This window comes from Camelus ferus, chromosome X (assembly GCF_009834535.1).
Source record: "Camelus ferus isolate YT-003-E chromosome X, BCGSAC_Cfer_1.0, whole genome shotgun sequence".
NCBI lineage: Eukaryota > Metazoa > Chordata > Mammalia > Artiodactyla > Camelidae > Camelus > Camelus ferus.
In genome coordinates this window covers 80,646,398-80,666,063 of record NC_045732.1, presented here as the reverse complement: position 1 = coordinate 80,666,063, position 19,666 = coordinate 80,646,398, and the positions used below count along the sequence as shown (strand labels likewise).

Genomic DNA, 19,666 nt, shown 5'->3' with positions numbered 1-19,666 from the left:
TGTTGCCATGATTTTTAAACGAGGAAATGAAGTGTTGTTTATCCAGGAGATAAGGCTATCAAAGTCACTTAGTGTTTGTCAGTTCAAGTCTCCCCGTGGAGAAAGGTGGATGGCTTAGTGTAGTGGCCTCTTGAATTCCACGTGTGTCAGTATCTAGTTAAGCTGCCACGGGGATTGCGTGCCCTGGGCTCTTGCTTTGTACATTAATGTTACGATACTCATGAGCAAGCTAGGCTACCGATCACAGGTATTGAGGTTTGGGATGTATCCAAGACCTGTCGACTGTACTTTTATATTACATCAGTATGAAAGTGAAAAGTGCCCCCCGCCTCTGAAAGTTCTCGTTATGCCGCTTGCTTGTACAAAAGTCCTACATTAGTAAGGAAATGACTTTTTTTGGTAAAAGCAAAAATCCTCTTTGAATTTCTTTTGATTAGCGAGAACGGGTACTAATGTAGGTCTCCCGTAAAAGTGAAGAGGTGTAATGTGAACGTTTAGAAAGCAGGGGATACCTGTATTAACACAGCGAAGGAAAGCAACATTTATACAGCACCTGCCAGGGATTTTATGTATATTTATATAATTTCAATTTTGCCAGCATATATGTGCTCATTTTGAGTACGAGTACAATCAAAAGCAGGGGGGAAAACCCAATGAACCAAATAAAATCCACTACTGTGAGACTTGCAGATTATAGTTTAAATATGCACCATCTTGCATGATGAAGAAAATAATTATTTTCTTAATAAGGAAGCATTCCATTCTATAAAAAGCCAAGGATCTTAGATATAGTATGGAAGCTTTTGTACTGATCCTCCAGTGGGAAAGCCTGAAATGTGATGAGAGTCAGAGTTACATAGTGTCTATAAAACATTTGTGCCCTAGGGTCATGCAAGGCTTTTGACACCTCCTTTCATCGGTAGTAGTTTATTGGTCAAGGCAGACTCCTTTGTGAAGAGTTTCCCCAAAAGACTTCTAGTTGCCGATCACACAAACTGTGGGAAAACCAAAACCCCCACAAAACAAACAGGAGTGGGAGGCACTGAGGGATTTGGGTTTTTTGTGGACTTCCAAATATGTTCTTAAAGTCTCCTGTGATTTCATTACAACAGGCTACCACTGGCTGGGGACTCAGGACAGAATTCCAGTTTATCTGCAAGGACATATTTGACACTTCCTTTCCCCCTTAGGGCTTTGTGGCATCTGTGAATCCTGAGCCCTAGGCGGTTGGCAACACAAAGCAACCTGCATTCAGTTCTTTTTTGCACAATGGACTGACTTTCAGAGAGTCATCATTGCCTGTAGTAATCAAGTCAGGACAAGGGAAGAGGATTATGCCATATTTAAGTGGTCACGAGTGCAATTTCTAATAAGCAAGTGTCTTCTTCTGGATTCTGAAGAACTGGTCAGGATCCTAAACCCTTTGGGAACAGAGAAAAGGAGGGCGGCTCTCTATGCGAAAGCGGTTTGGGTAGCCTCGACTTGCATTTTTTTTTCTTCTTATTGATAACAATTTGATAACAAGGGAGATCTAACTGACTTATGTGACTAATTAATCTTTGCCTCCTTTTGTCTTTCTCTTTGCCTATCAGTCACTATGAACAAGACCGTAGTGCACTTAAGAAAAGGGAATGGGAGCGGAGGAATCAAGAAGTCCAGCAAGAAGACGATCTCTTTTCTTCCGGCTTTGATCTTTTTGGGGAGCCCTACAAGGTAGCTGAATATGTATGTAATTTATCTTTCTGGAAAATGGTGGCTTGATATATTTTTGAGTGTACTAATCAACATTTCATCTATTTTTAAAACACCCAAATCATTTCCAAGGGAATATATTTTACAAATGAAATATATCCATCCGCTGTATTGGGGGCAATTGCGAGTTTCTGAGGATGTCTTTAGAAACAAATTCCATCTTCTTTGGGAAACACAGTAAGATCTGAAAGGGACTTGGGAGACTTCCTGTCAACAAAGAGTTCTCCCCTGCCCAGCACTACCTACAGCAAGGAATGCCCCCTGACACTTTTTCCCTCTTCATTAGAATGTCAATGGATATGTCCGTTTCTCCTCCCAATCAGTGCCATCCACTGCAAGGCCACTGCTTTCTGTTTCCATTTTAGGTTGTTAGCAGCTGTTCAGTAGTTTGAGTGCTCTTTGAAAATCACTGTTCTAGGAGAAAGGGAAAAGCCAATCATTTTTTTCCTGGTGGTTAATAATCATGGGTTAGGTGATTGCCTCAACCGGAGGGGGTAGTGTAGCTCGGTTGATTTTCTAGTGGTATTCTGGCTACTATGTAGCTCTAATAATGGTCATACTTCTATGTCTACAAGTATTGATTTCACAATGGCTGCCTCTGAACTTTCTATTTGGGCTGGGGGTGGGGGGAAGAATCTTGTTGAATTGCTGGCAGCTGGTTGGTTTCCATTGCAATATAGTCACAGTGTGATTTTCAGTAATGAAACAAAAATGATGTAAGGGGTAAAACAACAACAGAGAAAATGTTCAAGAGTTGTGATTTTAGAAGAGCAGTATTTAGGGGACAGTGACTTCTGGAAGAGGAAAGTTCTTAATGAGGACAGCATGGGTATGAATGGCGTGGAGAGTAAGCTGTTAGGATTGGTGACTAGTGAGACCAGAGTCTGGCTACCTTGTTCAAAATAAGCAAACAGCACTTGATTGAAGCACTCGGGTGCCTTCCCAATTTGGTAAGTCAGACCAAGAGACTTAGGTCACCTAAACTACTAGCTTTCAATTTGCCAGTAATAGTATAATCCTTAAAAAAGCATTTTTCTGATCTCCGTTGATGTAACTTCTATACTGTCTTTGAATGTGTGCATGTAGAGATAAGATCAGTTTAACAAGGACTTATTGAAGGCCTACTATGTGCTAGCCACATCTTAGACTGGCATACAAAGGAGAATAAGGCATAGTCCCTGCCTTCAAGGAATTCCTTGTCCAGTGGCAGAGACCATCACGAAGGAATGAGGACATGACTGCATGGGAACTGCTGAAGAGCGAGGCAGGGGAGAGGTTCCTGAAGACTTTGTACCTCATACCAAGGAGTTTGGACGGGACTCTGTACATGAAGAGAACTCATTGCAAGTTTTAAAGTCAGGATGTGGCCAGGACAGACGAAGAATTTGAAGAGATGGTATTGTAAGTGTGGAGAGTGGGTTGGAGAGAAGGGAAACTAGAGGCAGATAAAGAAGCTACTGTAGTTGGCTAAGGAGGGGCGTGGTTCATGGCAGGCAGGATTTAAAGTGGAGCCAGGAAGTTGTAGCGATGGGACTGGGTGTCTGCCTGGATGTGGGGAGTGTGGAATAGGAATGAATGATTCCTTTTTGACTTGATAGGAGGCTGGTGTTATTAACAGGTTATTCAGGAGGACGACAGGATTGGTGCTTGTGGAAAAAAAAAATTCTGGGTTTAAGATGCCAGGGGGGATATCAAGGGAGAGCTATCCAGTAGGCTTTGGGTATATGGATCGGAAGCTAATGAGCGTGGTCAAGAAAGTTAGGTGTTATTGTGTAGGTGGCAATGGAAGCTGTGAGAATGAATATCATCACTAAGCCAGATGGCTGAGTAAAAAGAGGGATGAAGACAGAATCTTGTGGAGTAGCAACATTTAAGGGGTGAAAGAGATGGTCAAAGCAGGGGCCCGGAAAGGAAACTGAAAAGGAGGGAATAATCAGAGAGGTAGGAAGACTAGGAGACAATCATTTAATAGAAACCAAGGGATGAAAGGGTTTTATGGAGGAGGGATTCATTAGTTCCATGTGTCAGAGAGGTCAGGAAAGGTCAGCACTGGAAAGTGGCTGTTGGATGTGCCAGTTCAGGGGTAATTCGTGCCCTTAGGGGGTGTCATTTTATTAGATGATGGCAGTAGTCTTTGTGGGTTGGGGAATAAATGGGAAGTGATGAAATAAAGAAGATAACCAGTGAATGTAGACTTGACCTTGCAGTCTTTGTATGGAGAGAGGAAGAAAGGAAGATAAGTTGGAATGTAAGGGGAACAATTATTTGGAAGGAGGCTTTTTTTTTAAGGTGAGAGAAACTTGAACATGTTGTTTAAAGATTGAGGGGAAGGAACCAATGTCAGTGGAGAAGGAGAGGGTGAAGGTAAGGAGGGAGAGGTGTGATGGGCAGAGCAAGGTCCCAGAGGAGATGAGAAAATAGAAAATTGGGAACATGTGAAAAGTGGTGAGCCTTCGGGAGGAATATGGTAATTCAATATTAGGATGAGAACAAAACAGGAGAATGGAAGGAAGACTGGGAGCAGGACAAGAAGTTGTGGCCTCTATTTTTTCCAGAAAATGGAAGACAGGTCAAAGGTTGATAGATGCCTCATTTCTTCTTGAGAAAGAGGAACGACCAGATGAGTTTTACCTCTTACCTTTGGATACGTTAGAAAAATCTTTGGATGGGTTAGAAAAATGAGCTTTGCTCAAAGGGCTCATTCTTAATATTCAATAGCTACTCTGTGCTTAACACAATACGAGGTGTAGAACCCTTGGTGTATCTCCCCTTTATAATCTTAAGTCATGTTGAATTAATGTCTTACCTCTTTAAGGTAAATGGCATCTCTTGTTAACAAGCCTATAATATAGATGCCTATTTATTTTTAGATGTAAGCAGTGTAGTTTTGAGAAGGCAGTTAAAGAACCTGTTATCAACATTGTCAGAAGTTTTGAAAAGCCATCTGTCTTGACTTGACAAGGATGCATCAGGTAGACGTACAGATTGGAGCATTAGTCTAGTGCAGGGCCAGGCCTGCTGTGTGATTAGTAGCCTGGTCCCTTTATGCTTCTTGGTGGGGAAGAGCCTTGTTTTTGAGTCAGGACTATGAAGGAAAGGATTAATGGTAATAGTTGATGACCTCAGAATTCTCTTTCTTTCACTATTGCTTTGATGATCTTGATGATGACTGCCATCTTGTACTGTGTGCATGTTCAGGGTTCCCTGGGACATTGCTGGGGAGTATTCTTCTCCTCCCCCCACATCATGATTCTAGAACTGATGTGCACGCCCAAAAGCTCCCCAGACCTGGACTGGTGTAGACACCCTTGGAGTATGTGGACATGCCAGAGGCAGTGAGAGTTCTAGAGCTGGCCCATGGTCCACTGGTGGAGAAATGGGGACATACCTACCACAACTTTCCCTTAAAGTTGTGGTGGGAATGCTTACCAAATTAAAAAGCAAAGTTCCTGGTGGTTGATCAGGACTTCCAGGAAACTTCTTGCCACCCTAAACCGTAAAACACGGCCTGATCACTTGTATGATGGGGTTGGTGGTTCATAAGCTATCCAATGAGCATGGGTCCCTAGGACCTACTGCCCTTTCTTGGCAGAAAGAAAAAATGGTGATCTCTCATGGTTCTTTCCTTTCTTGGCTTCACATCCACTACTCCCAGAATGGAAAGAATGTTGACTACCCCTAGATTTGGGTGATGGTGGGTAACTTCTTTTTGTAGCTGCTTTTGTCGCTTATAACTTTAAAATCTGAGTTTGTGCTGTGCTGCTGAGAAGGATGCATTCCAAAGTGCTCGAAACATGAGAGGCCATTTGACATGTCTAGATTAGTGTGGAAAGGCTGGGAGGGACAGGGAACGGGCATGTACCAAGTGCCCACTGTGTGCCAGGCACTGTGCTAGAACTGTCTCTGTGTGCTTGCTGAGTCCTTACAGCAACTGGATGCACATTTCCCCCACGTTTCCCACGAGGGGTTTGAGGCTCAGGAGGTGAGGTGGCTTCTCTGCAGGTTCATATCTGTGTAAGTGTGGTTCCGTATCTGTAACAGGAAGCTGTCTGTCCTCTGACCAGAAGTCCAAAGGCCTGATGAACTTACCTCCTGTGTGACTTTGGGGAAGAAACTTCATTTCTCTGACCTATGGTTTCCTTTTCTCTGAAATCGGGGCAGATAGACACTGGATTAGACCAGAACGGCTCTGCTGACTCACATGGTGGTTGTGAGGATCAAGTCCGACAATCTGGGAAACCTGGCTTTGAAATCTGTAACGTGTGATAGAAATTCGTGGTCTTATCGTTATTATAATTAGGGTAGAGAACGAAATAGCAACTTACAGCTTAGAGAGATTAACTGTAAAAATATTAGAATTTGAAAAAAACAAGAATTACTAAATCACATACATTAGCCACAACTAAATAAAAGGGAAAAAATGAACCTCAAAACTTAAATTATTGCTCTACTTTTATTAAAAAGAAATACCTGGTACAGGAGTCTCCTAGCACATTAGACTTGCAATGGAATTATACTACTGATTTGTAGATAAGATCAGAAGCAAACTAAGGCAACTCCACACTTCCCGAAATAATGAGAGGCAAAAAGCTTAAATGAAGGAGTGCTGTTAGTCATGAGCCACAAACCAGACATGTAATTTATGCCTGAAAATACTTGGAAGATGCATTTCCTTGAGGATGGAGAAATTGTGATTACTTAGAAAATAATGGCTGCAGAGGTTACCTTTAAGGACTCAACCAATTATCTAGAACGGGAAGTAAAGAGTTGGCCAAATTGAAAGAAGCCTGTAATTGATTGAAATGGCTAAATTTCCATTTTTGCCATGTTTATAAGGTTCACTCAGGACCGCTGAGAATACCTTGCTCCTTAAAAGGGTGACTAAGACTCTGGAGGGTGAAGAAGAAGATTTAGTGTGAATGAGAAGTTGCTACGATGTGTAAGGAGAGCCCATTGTGTAGGGCGTACATAAATGTATTCTGGGCCTTTCTGGGTTTTCCCTCCAGTGGATCGCATATCTACATCTCGAGAACTTTAAAAACTGGTTGACAGTTACCTGCCTCCAATGGTTGGAAGGCAGAGAGTTGCTTCTGGTGCCCTGGTCTGTAGTTTTAATTATTCTGAGATTGTTGAATGGTGGACTTCTTGAGGCTACGTGTCTGTGTGTCCTCCGTGCCTAACCCTGCCTCATGAGTGTTTTGAATTTACCAGCATGTGTCTTAAGAATGACCGTGGATGGTAATTCTGACTTAGCCACAGCATGTCCGTTACAGATCTTCCTTCAATCAGCAAATCAGAAAGTGTTGCTAGTGAACTCAACCTTGAACTCTCTGCCATGCATAGGGTCTCCACCCGCATGTCATTAGCACACAGGAAAGTCCCCCACTTGGAGCTTTTGGCCTGGCCCCCTAACTCCACGTGCAGACCAGACACGCCTTCACCGAGTTAGAGTTGAATGCAATGCTCTTGTTTTTTAGTCAGTCATAAGATGTCATCATAAAAAAAGCCATCTTCTGTAAAATCGGTGCTGAGAAAATCACTTGGTTTATCATTCGAAGGTTCTTGTAACCTCTTAACTAAACCAATGAGAGGAATTCCTTTTCACTTTTTAGTATCCAGCAAACATTTGTCTCATGTAATGAATTAGGATTTGCCTCCTGCCATCAGACAAAGAGAATTCTATAAGCTGTTAGCTTTTCCTTTTGACCTTAGCCACCAAGAAGCTCAAAGTTCAATTTGATGTTCAATCCCAGTAACCAAGTTAGCTTCATTTTTGCTTTTCTCTTTATGTCCCTTTTACTTCAAACAATTGCAAATCCTTTATTTTGATATAGGCACACTATGAATTATAATTTGATTCTGTTCACCATCAGCAATTTGCTGAGTACCTAGTATGTACCAGACATGGTGTCAAGTCTTGAGGATATGAAGATGAATAAAAGGTGGTGGTCTCTGATCTTTAAGAAAAGCTCATAGTTTTACTCAGGAGAAGAAATCATAACTGTAGGAGATCCCGTGTAGCAGGAGGTTGATTTTCTAGAGTTATTCAGAAAACTTTTCGTTTCCCTCTAATTTTATTCACGTAGACACGGTTTTAGACTGGCCAGTGTAGAAATTCTCCTAATTTCAAGCATATTTTAAAACCCAGAGATGGAAAAAAAAAATTCTAAGCATGCATGAGAAACCCAGATCAGTATAACAGTAAGCCACAGTGAGGAGATGGTAAGACCTCACCAGGGTCTCTCCGCTGAAGATGAGATGAACATGTCCCTTTCCTTTACTGCTGAAATAGGAATAAGAATGTGACCAGTTTGCTTGCAGACAAATGGGCCTTGAAGTTCTTAGGTCCTGATGATATTGGCCCGGAGACAGTGAGTGACTTCTGAGAACCTCGAGGTATTGTAGAGTTCTCTGTGACATCTGGGGGCAAAGGTCTGATTCTCTAGAACTGGTAGCTAAGGCAAAAAGGGATGGGTCATAGGTTCTAGAAGTCTCTTTGTCTAATGGAAGGAGGCATATCTTAATTCATTAAATGAGACCATATAAAATGGAGGCATTTAAATTGGGACCTGAAATGGTGTTGGTTCCCCTTGCTGGGTCAGATCCTTGACGATATCAGGTATTAGTATTCATTAGGCAGGGATCTGACCCAAGAGGGAAACTATCTGAAGGTCCAGCACAACCCTGCAAGGATTTAAAACTTGCATCAAACTCTACTGGGCTCTCATCACAATGAAATCCCTTTGTTTTGAATTTAGGGATTGAATAGAGAGACTGCTTTTGGCTGCTGCCCAAAAGGTTCGTTGTGCAACTCCCTTGAAGGAGACCACTGTATACAAAGAGTTTATTCTTGCCTTAGCTGAAAAGTAATTTTTGCCATTAAAATTGACAAACCTAGGGACTTTCAGGGAATAAAAGTGATTTCTCCCCGTCTCCATCTATTAAATTCTGCCTTTCAAATGACTTCTGAAAATGGAGCTATTAGTCAGCTGAGGATTATATGGAATGTTAATTGTTTAATCACTGCTTCAGCACCAAGGTTGCATGTGATGCAGTATGAGATGTTCTTGAGAAGAAAAATGGAAACCGACATACATTTATTTGATTACTAAAACGCCCCACCCCCCTGAGCCCTCTTAGCATATATTTAGCATACTTTTCCTTAATCTTTGAAATCATCCTTCTCTAACTGCCCTCATTCCTTTGCAAGTGTCTTATATGATTTAACACATGATATGAGTGGAATACTATGTACAGAATGTGGAGATGATGCTAAAAACGAGGCAAAGGTTCCTGGTTTGATTCCCTCTCTGATTGCTCGTTCTTTGTATCAAGGCTGGCTCCTCTGCTTCTCCTAGTCTCTTAAAGGTTGATGTTCCACGGGGCTCTCTCCTGAGCCTGACTTTCTCGTTCTACATTTTCCTTCTGTGAGTGATTTCATCCATTTCCAGCACTTCACCCTCCATTCATCTGCACACTCTTCCATCTTCACATACAGAGAACAGCACACAGCCATACATCCTAGGTTTAGACTGAGACCTCGGTGTTGAACAGGCACACCCTCTGTGGACACCACAAGACTGGGCTGAGCACCACGTGTTAAGGGCGTGTGAGGAACTTTAGATGTTAAACATCTATCTTCAGTGGAGATTGTACCAGTGGGGAGGTGGTCACCCCCTCCTGAGCAGGGAGAGCATGCCGATGGCTCCTGGGACATGGAGGCTACACGGGGGGTGTCTTTCCTATGCACTAGCCCTGCTGCCAAATAGATGCTGGTAGCCTTCTCTCACTGCAGCATCTTGGGCCAGGATAGAGCAGCCTAAGCACAAAGAAGTCCTTTGCCCTTCTAAATTCAGCTTTGATAATGTCTTTGACAGGTAAACAGAATAATAAAAAAAAGTCATTTTCAAAGATGAACAGCTGAGCTTTTGGCAGTCATTTCCAAGCATCTAGCTCACCACCATTTTTTAGTTATGAAAGGTGGGCTTTCTATGTTACCAAAAAAACCCAGGCAGAAGCTCAATTATTTTAAGAACAATCACAGCCATTTTGATAAGATTAGTACATCCTACAGGGGATGGTATAGCTGGTGTGTTGATTGCCCATAGAATGAAGTAGTTGCCAACATCACTTTCAAAATCTGACTATGTTTTGATTTACTTAAGCAACAGTTTAAATTCTTGAATAAATGTTTCTAAATCAATTGAAAAGACACAGGAGAGCTTGAGTCACTGTTGATGAACAATTGCACCGTTTCAAAGTAAACGAATGTGAATCATCAATACGTAAACACAGTTGCCCCCAGAATATGTAGGCAGACACCAGTAATTTATACAGTCTTTGATTAAACGGAATTAGATTCGCTTTAGTCATGAGTTAGCTCAATTCAATGTTGTTTAAGCCCATACCTTTTCTAAACTGAATGTAGTCGTGATAGCACAATTTAACCGACTTCCTTATCCAAGGGGCTAAGACTCTTTCAGGGTATAATGTAGCGCAAAGGGCCGACATGTCAAGAACAAATGTAAGTCGAACATGCTGTTTTAATCCCGGTGGTCAGTAAGCGGAAGTTGTTAATCACAATGTGGAATATAACAGTTCAACTCATTGGACCTAAAATTAGTTAATTTGCTAATAAAATTCATAAGCAACGCAAATGAAAACTTTCTCCCAATGAACATGTTTGAAGATAGCCAGGGAGTATACAGACGTTAATCACACAGCTCATCCCAAGGGGCGCTCTCAGTAGGGTTAACGACTTTTTTTCCCCTTACATAGCACATGAAAAGTATGAAATTATATGGCAGCATGAGAATTTTAAGGAACTCTATATGATAGTCTACTTAGGACATCTGTTTGAAACATTAACATTAGGAAACACAAACCTATTCATTCTCTCTCCTCCCACCCCCATCTTTTTGTTATTTTAGACAAACAAAGGTGATGCACTTGCCAACCGAGTCCAGAACACGCTGGGAAACTATGATGAAATGAAGGATTTGCTAACTAACCATTCTAATCAGAATCATCTAGTGGGAATCCCAAAGAATCCCGTGCCCCAGACTCCCATCAACAAAAATGAACCAAGCTTTTTTCCAGAACAAAAGAACCGAATGATCCCACCTCACCAGGATAACACTCACTCCTCGGCACCAACGCCTCCACCTTCTGTTGTGATACTGAATTCAACTCTAATCCACAGCAACAGGAAATCCAAACCTGAGTGGCCCCGAGATAGTCATAACGCTAGCATTGTCCCGGCCAGCCAGGCCGGGAGTCAGCCAAACAAGATGCAGCCAGCAACACAGGACCCGCCCCCAGCCAGACTGGAAGACTTCTTTGTCTACCCAGCTGAGCAGCCTCAAGCTGGAGCAGTTGAAGAGTCCAACCCAGCTGCAAAAGAAGACAGTAATCTCAAATCCAGTGGAGGGGATACTTTCAAAGAAATCTTTCAATCCAACTCCCCAGAAGAATGTGAATTCACAGTGCAGGCGCCGGGCTCCCCCCTAGTTGCCTCCTCTTTATTAGCTCCCAGCAGTGGCCTTTCCGTTCAAAACTTCCCACCAGGGCTTTACTGCAAAACAAGCATGGGGCAGCAGAAACCAACCGCGTATGTCAGACCCATGGATGGTCAGGACCAAGCACCGGACATCTCTCCCACGCTGAAACCTTCTATTGAATTCGAGAACAGCTTTGGGAATCTGTCGTTTGGATCACTCTTGGATGGAAAGCCCACTGCACCCAGTTCAAAGACTAAACTGCCAAAGTTCACGATTCTCCAAACAAGTGAAGTAAGTAATTTTTAAAGTTTTGTTTCACTTTTCTTTTTTAGTTCACTGCTCTAACCTCTGTAGTCAAGTTTTCACAAGCAGTTCTCCTTTACCGTCTTGAGCTGTAGGTGAGACTCTTCAAAGTCAGAGTCTGAGTCTTGATCTGCTGTCACTTGTGACTTGACTGATTAACACTCTGCTAATACAGTTAAATCGCCGTAATTTGGAATGACAATGACAAGTTCGGTCTGAGTGAATGAAAAGTTGGAGTTATGAAATAGTTTCAGAGAACGCATTTGTAGTAATATTATGTACACATTAATAACACTGGAGATTTTCATTGGCCGTAGCAGTAGGAGGTACATGAAAAGACTGTGAGTCACCATGGGCCTTCACTAGCCAATAGCATGTCGTAAACACAAAACACAGACATTCCTTAAGGTACAAGGATGTGCACGTGGGATTTGCTGGAACCGGAAGTGGAAGGCATTCTTTCAGAATCTTAGTTTCTTGAGTGCTGGCAGGGCTGTTCCTTGGCAAGATCTTAACATTATCTTCTGTATCCCTCAGTCTTCCCCTCTGCATCACCTTCTACAGATGCCTACATAACCCTCTTACGCTACCTTGATCCCTTCTGTCAAAGCCAAATGCACTATGCTCAAACAAAATCCCACTGGGTTTGGAATGACTAAATGTTTTACCTATCTCGGGAATCATTGCCTTGTAAAACAGAAATCCAGAGGGACCAAAGCCTCTCCCAAAGGAAGGAATCACTAATGACTGGATCCCAGACCTTGTGGCCCCTGGGTGGGAGACATATATTGGGTGCCCCTCAGATTCCACCACGTAAGCGACTGCCTACTATACCTCAAGTGCTTGATTGGAAGAAACCACTGCTTTTTAGATTGGATTCCTGTCACTGGTGACTAAAGGCTTGAAAAGACACACAGGAAGAAAGTAAGTTGAAATTCTTACTCAATAGGAGTCACAGTCAGTCTTTCTGAATGGTGGCAGAGTCCAAGTTAGTGGTGTCTCAATTAGAGAAGTCTGACCATCTGTGCCCTTTATTCATACTCAGCAGTTGCGGTGATGTCAGAGGACGATGAGGACACAGAGGTGGGGAGAGCTGGGGCTGCTGGTTGTATTTTCAGAATGCATGTTTTGAATATTGTTTCATTTCTGAGGTGGTTTTGCTGTTTGTATCATCATCCGTCAAGTCTTGTCATCTTCCTCCCAAGTATCTCTCCAGTCTGTCACCTCTTCATCCTCACTGCCTTCGAAGCGCCTGTTAGCATCTCTCGCCTGGACTGCCTCCTATCTGGTCCCCCTCCCTCTAGTCTCACTTCTCGATCAAACCATCCTCCATTCTGGTTGATCTAACGGGCAGATCTGACCATGTCACTCCCTGCTTTGGAGTCTTCAGTGCTTTCTCATTGCTGCCAGGAAGAAGTCCAAATTTCTTAGTCTCGCATACCGAGCTCATCACACTCTGATTCCATACTCCCTTCCTGACCTCACACGTCATGAGTTCTTCATATGCAGATGAAACCCCAGCCCCACGGAGCTGCCTGTGGTACCCCGGCACATCATGCTTTTCCACGCTTCCTTGCTTTTGTGCCTGCTGCCTCCTCAACCTAGAATGTCTCTCCCTCCACTCCCTTGTCTTCCTGGTGAAGTCCTGTTTCTCCTTCACATCTTCCCAGCTGTCACTTTCTCTGCAAAAGCATGCCTAATTGGACCAGGCTTAATTACAGCCCCCTTCCTCGGGGCTCGCCAAGTGCCTTATACACCCCTTGGCTGGCACTTCTTTCATTGTATTGTAGTTCCTTGTCTGTGTGTCTGTCTCCTCTATTAGACTGTGAGCTCCCTGAGAGCAAGGAATGTCTTGTTCTTCTCTGTATCCCAAGCGCCTAGCAAATGCCTGGCACATAGTAGATCCTGAATAAATGTTTGTTGAATGAATGAACTTCAAAAATGGGTACTTGCTTACATTTTCTAAGCCATCATGTTAATCAAATAACACGAACAAAGGTAAACGACTGCTAGAAAACCCATCGTCGATGGTATTTCTTTCTCTGTACTCTGTCTGCCTGTGTCTCAGTCTACTGTTCCCCTGCACAGTCACTTGAAAATCCTAATCCTAGTTTCCGCTGGATGACTTAATACAGGATTGTGATACACAAAAACCAGAAAGAAACCTCCTTGGAAAGAGGGGGCATCTAATGGGAAAGTGGGACCCCATTCTCAACCCTTTTCTTGCCCTGGGATCTGCTGCTCTCCCCCTTTGCATGGCAAGGCCATCGCTCAGGACTGGTCTGCAGGTAGCTCTGGCCCATGAAGAGGTCTGTCAGCCTGAATCAACACCTCACTGGCAGAGTGTGAGGATCTCCACTCCGCTGTAACCTCCTCTCTCTCATCCAGTCACCCCGTGGCTGACGCAGATTCAGAGACGACTGCATGCTCTCGCTCCACGTGCTGGTGCACCAATGAGAAGTACATTTCCAGAGTCTGAGCTGCCATCGGCTCTGGAGCGGATGAGCCGAGGAGCCGCCTGTATGCGCGCCGCCTTTGGGAGTGGTCCAGATAGGCTTTTTGGTAGAACTTCATATGAAAAAATGGGTCAGGTGCGGTAAAGTCATGATCAGTGATCTGTGAAGAAAGTCCGTATTTTAAAATGCAGGTCTCGAGGAAGGATTTGGAAGAAGGGTAGAGAGAAGCTCATGGCCCTCAAGTCAGGAGCACATACAGGCTTTCACATTTGGTGATGTGAAAACCAGAAATAGGAGGAAAGATAATGAGAGGTTAGACAGCCTACCAGAGAATTTAGATGAGTGTAGATTAAAATGTGGGCATAAATGTAGACAGGGTGGAGCATTATGGAACTTTGAAACTAATGGAATTTATGTGGCTAAAACTCTGACCAGGCCTGGAAATTCACCCCATTAAATCTTGATGCACTTTTCAAAAGCACTTAGTATTAGAATTCAGCCCCAGCCCCTGGCGCCGAGAGCTCCGGCATGGGGTTCTGGGTCTCTAGTCAAAGTAGCCATCTTCAGTGAGTGGTACCATTCCTTTGAGTTATTACTAAAAAGGCTTGTCCATGGAGCAGTCATAGGATGTCTTTGAGTTTTCTCAACTCTTCCCCTCGCTCTAGTGACGGGGGGCTGATGTGTTGTGCGTTTGGGAGCAGTGGGGGGTTGAATGACCAGGAAAAAGACACATTCTGAGGTATACAAATAAGCAGATATGGTTAAATTTGTGAGTTGAGAGATCATCACCTATTATTGAAATGCAATGTGCGTGCATGTGTGTCCGTATACGTTTATGTGTCTACACTTGTATATATAGTGTGGAAATTTTAATTATTTCCCATCCGTAAGAATTCCCTTGCTTCTTAGAATTTCTGTGTCAATAATAAGGATACCAATAAATACTAGCTAAAATGGATACTATACTAAAAATAAATACTAATAAAGTCTAACCAACTTTGTTGCCAGAGGTCAGCTTTTCAATTGAAGCATGCTTTTTAAACAAAGCATTTATTTAAAAAGTTGGTGTTACAGAATTTACTATTATTCCAGGCAACTGAAAAAAAAAAAGACTGATGTGTTCTGCAGTTGCACTTAGAAGAATTTTCTGGGGATTGCATCTGAAAACCGTGAAAGACCTATTTATATCAAGTGGAAACTAAGGATTGCTTGCAGGCGGTGTTTTGCTGGGAAATGAATTTGTTAATAAATGTAGCTTTGTACATGACTTCATTACAGATGTTTTGACTTATTTTTTCATTAGGATAAAAATCTGCTGGTGTAGATAGCTTTGTATTTTGGTACAATTTGTTACTACTATTATTTGGGAAGGAAATAATTACATGCAAATGAAAGGATCAGTGACATGTATTGAGTGTTTCCATCCTAACTCAATAAACTTTCATAGGTACAGTACAAATGTGCAGAGTGTCATCACCATAAAAAGGTCATTTGCTTTACGAGGTGCTCTTGGATGTGACCTAAGACTATCTGAGGCTCTAACTGCCTCAAAATTAGGAATCTCCTAAAAAAGTGTAATGGAATTGATATGAGTGATGGGGTTTGGCTTAGCTTATTTTCGTGTCTAGCTTTGTCAACCAGCTGAAAAGTTATTGCTCACATTTGTGACCGTGCCTGCCTTGGTTTCTATCCTGTGCGGTGAATGAACGCTGTGGGTGTGATTAGCTTTGTTTATTATCGGTAGATAGGAAGCTCAGGTCCCTTGTGTGAGAACTGCAGGGAATGCTGGGAACGTAACATTCGTGTGCTGGATGCACAGAAACCATCGAGGCAGCTCCTTCAAAGAACAGGGAGCCGTCCAGCTGCTGTGTGCAAGCCTTTTTCACTTGATGTACATCATGAATTTATCTTTTGTCCATTCTTACGGAAATAAAATAGCATTCGGTTCAAGGCTGTAACTGGTTTAATTCCTACCTCATTGGGAATGAATGGAGATGCCCTTGAAAATCCTCACACATTCAAGGGTGCCGTCAGAGACCTTGACCTTAAGATTTATCCCATAGAACTGTAGGAGGATCCAGAAAGCTTTGTATCTCCTCTACCAGTCTGTCAGCTGGTAGTTGCTTTTCCTTCATGCTTTTTGACTAACTCTTCCAACTGCTTGGTCTCATTGGGATGAAAGTTCATTTTCCTTACCACACCTCTTCATTTCCCCTCTAACTTCAGTGTCTCCCTAAGCTGAATGACGTGGCCTTAACTGAACATCTGAAAAGAATAGTCAGTGATGCAAGTAGAACACGGAGCCTCACATTTTGATGGAGAAGTCAGAGATTCTGGGAGAGGATTTAATTGATTGTCGTAGTTCAGCGATGAAAAAAGATGTCTTGGGGAGGGGCAGCTGACATCATCCTGACAATCACAGGGCCATCTCACCGGAAAGTGACACATAGGAGTAACCCCAGAAGGTTTCTCAGAGACAGAATACAAGATAGGTTTTGAACTTGACCTTGAATACAGGGTGGAATCACAATAGGTGAAGAGGGGTCTGGAGGACAGGGCAGTTCATATACATGCATAGTGATGGTGGAGAGACTGGCAGGTACAAAAAGGGAGCATAAGGACATGCAAGGTGTATTCTGAGGACGGGCCAGTTTGTGTGCAGCTGCGGGTTTATAGGACCAAAGTGAGATAAGTCTCGAGAGCCAGAGTCTTCAGTGTCCTGACTGCTGAGGTGATGTGGCATCCAGATTGTGATGCTGGACTTGAAACTCCATGGTCCCAGTGGCTGATCGGGTGGTGACCTAGGAACTCACTCAGGCCCGTTGCTCTCAGTGATTCAAACAGTCATTTCAGAGTGCCTGTGTTCTCTGTTCCCTTACCAGAAAGCACATCTTATTTCTTGCTCTTTAGGTATCAGTTTTCTTCCACATGCTTTCCCGAGGCTCTTTCTAAAATAGTGCAGAATGCTTGTTCTAAACCATGCTCTTTCCCTGCCCTTCGTTAGTCCCTTTCCCTCCATTTTCTCATTAGTGCTAGTCAGACTCAGGAAGACATCTCACCCTTGGCCTAGTAAAGGTTATGCAAATGCCTGGGGTCCGTCCTGCCTTCCTGCCTTCCCTTCTTCTCCTTCTTTCTTCCTTCTTTCTCCCTTTCTTTCTTCCGTTCTATTCTTCTCTTTCTTTCTCTTCTTTCTTTCTTTCTTTCTTTCTTTCTTTCTTTCTTTCTTTCTTTCTTTCTTTCTTTCTTTTCTTTCTTTCTTTCTTATCTTTCGTTTCTCTCTCTCTCTCTCTCTCTCTCTCTCTCTCTCTCTCTCTCTCATTTCCTCAAGTCCTGTTCTTTAGCATATATATTTTCTTTTCCTAAGGCTATGTGTCAGTGATTTAGCCATCAGCATCCTGGAACCATGTCAGCTATTTCAACATTCCATTTTTTAAAATGAATTAGACTATTTGGTTTTAGTGCAACTGTCTTGGTGTTCTGTGCTTTTAAATCCCTTGTCACTTTTAACATTTTTTTTGGCTTGGAAAGATTGATTTATTCTTATTCTGAAAAGAAAACCACTTTGATTTTTATCCTATGCCAATTTAAGTCATCTTTAATAATGACACATTTAAAAATATCATGATTTATTAATAACTTCAGTGATTTTTTGTGAACTAACTGGAAGTAAATCTTCTGTGAGGGAATGTGTGGTATAGTACAAAGTAGAGTTTGAACGAGGTCTACTGAGATGTGGGTTCTGGCTTGGGTTTGCTTTGTGAACTTGAGACGGTGATTTTCCCTCTCTGGGTCTCTTGTTATATGGGGAGTTTAGACTAGCTCATCAGTGAGGTTTCTTCTAGCTGTAAATCTCCTAGAGCATGTTTCTCCTTTGTGGTTAAGCCCTAGCCCACCTTGTTTGTAAAGTTACTTCAGCCACCGCCCCCACCCATATCCCCCCAAGAGTACGGGCCTCAGGACGGGCTGGAGGGGGGTGAGCCCTGCCTGCCAAACTCTCACTGCCACCCTTCAGAATAGTTGGTGAGTTTTTAAGACTAGGTAAATATGGGCAAACTAGAATTGGATCTTCTTTGGGAACTGGATACCAATTCAGCCTGGAGTATTATTAAATTTCAACTCATTTTTAAAGATGCACAGTGATATGCTGCATTTCACTGGAAAACACCGAGCGGTGAACTCAGGCAGTAGCCTCCTCATCCCTTTGTCACCACTCACTCATGTAATGAAAGATGGAGAACTTCTATTTTCACATTCCTTCTAGGAAAATATTTTGACAGATTCAGTATGCAGTAAAGTGATAAGCTTTTGTTACGTGTGTCCCAAATCACCCTGTTATCACTGGATGTATCGATTAGCTTAGTACATTCTGAGCCAGTCATAAAAAACAGAGTGTTCACAGTGTGTGTTAAAGAATCAGAAAAATTGACAGGTAGAGAACCATATTGATTCAAGCCAAATCGTGAATGCGAAGGGCTTTAGAGAGGAGTTATAAACCTCTTTATGGCTGGTGTAAGATTCTTAAGTTTTTTTTTTAATTGACTTGAAAGCAAATATTCTTTAATTAACTATCTTTTTAAAAAGTGCTGTGCTTTAGTCACCAGGTAGAGTTTATTATACAAGTGACAATGACAAAAAGCAATTACCTTTATACTTAGAGTTTACAATTGCTTTCAGTTACATTATCTTATTTTTTTCAGCTTTGTTGAGGTATAATTGATAAATGACAATTGTATATATTCAAGGTGTACAACTTGATGTTTTCATATACATAAATGTGAGATAACCTCCAGGATCATGCTAATTAACATATCCATCACCTCACATAGCTACCACTTTTTTGTGTATGTGGTGAGAATACTTAAGAGCTACCCTCTTAGCAGATTTCAAGTGTACAGTATGTTATCGTTAACTATAGTCACCACGCTTTACATTAGGTCTCCAGAACTTATCCATCCTGCACCACTGAAACGTTGTACCTTTTGACCAACATCTTACCATTTCCCCTGCACCCTCCAGCCATCTTATTTTGATTTGATTTTTATATGGTCTGGGATTATCATCATCCCCTTTTCACAGATGCAAAAATGTAGTCTCAGAGAGACTGAGGGTTACTTATCTAAAGTCACACAGCCAGCAACCGGCAACGCTTGGACTAGAACCCAGGTCATTAGTGCCACTTCCATTTGGTGTACAGTGTGCTCCTGTATACGTATGGGTTAATTTTCTACAATGAGCCTCTCTACTGGCACATAAGGGCCAAGAGAATAATGAGCTGAATCCAGCTTAAGTTGAAATACCCTTGATGGGTTCATATTTCAAAAGTCAGGAGCCAAACCTAGCAAAAGAGCAATTTTCCCTGTGGTATTACAGGTTACAATCATGTGTTTTTCATTTACAAAAATGGTGAGAAGTAGTGTTTTTGCAATATTTCTAAATGAGTAACATATGACACAACTTGTTAGAGGACCTTTCCTTGGTTCGTAAAGTTTCTGAGTTTTTGTCTGTTTGGTAGGATGATTTTAGCAGAAGGCTCAGACAGCAGAGCTGAAATCTGGATTTCTGTGGCTGAAACACAACCACCCACTGGATAAACATTAGATGTGAATGAGGGGTCAATAAAAAGTGTGCATGTAAATAATTTCTATGGAAGGAATA

General features: G+C 42.3%; 1 protein-coding gene across 1 annotated transcript in view; it reads left to right on the top strand.

The window, feature by feature from the left end:
• Positions 1-1,597: 1,597 nt before the first annotated feature.
• The window catches only part of AFF2 (AF4/FMR2 family member 2), a 276,600-nt gene continuing 258,531 nt past the window's right edge, over positions 1,598-19,666 (top strand). Inside the window, exons 1-2 of the mRNA XM_032475102.1 lie at positions 1,598-1,713; positions 10,683-11,543. Coding sequence (XP_032330993.1) covers positions 10,743-11,543 — 801 coding nt within the window. The 5' untranslated portion in view covers positions 1,598-1,713; positions 10,683-10,742. The remainder of the gene's footprint in view (positions 1,714-10,682; positions 11,544-19,666) is intronic.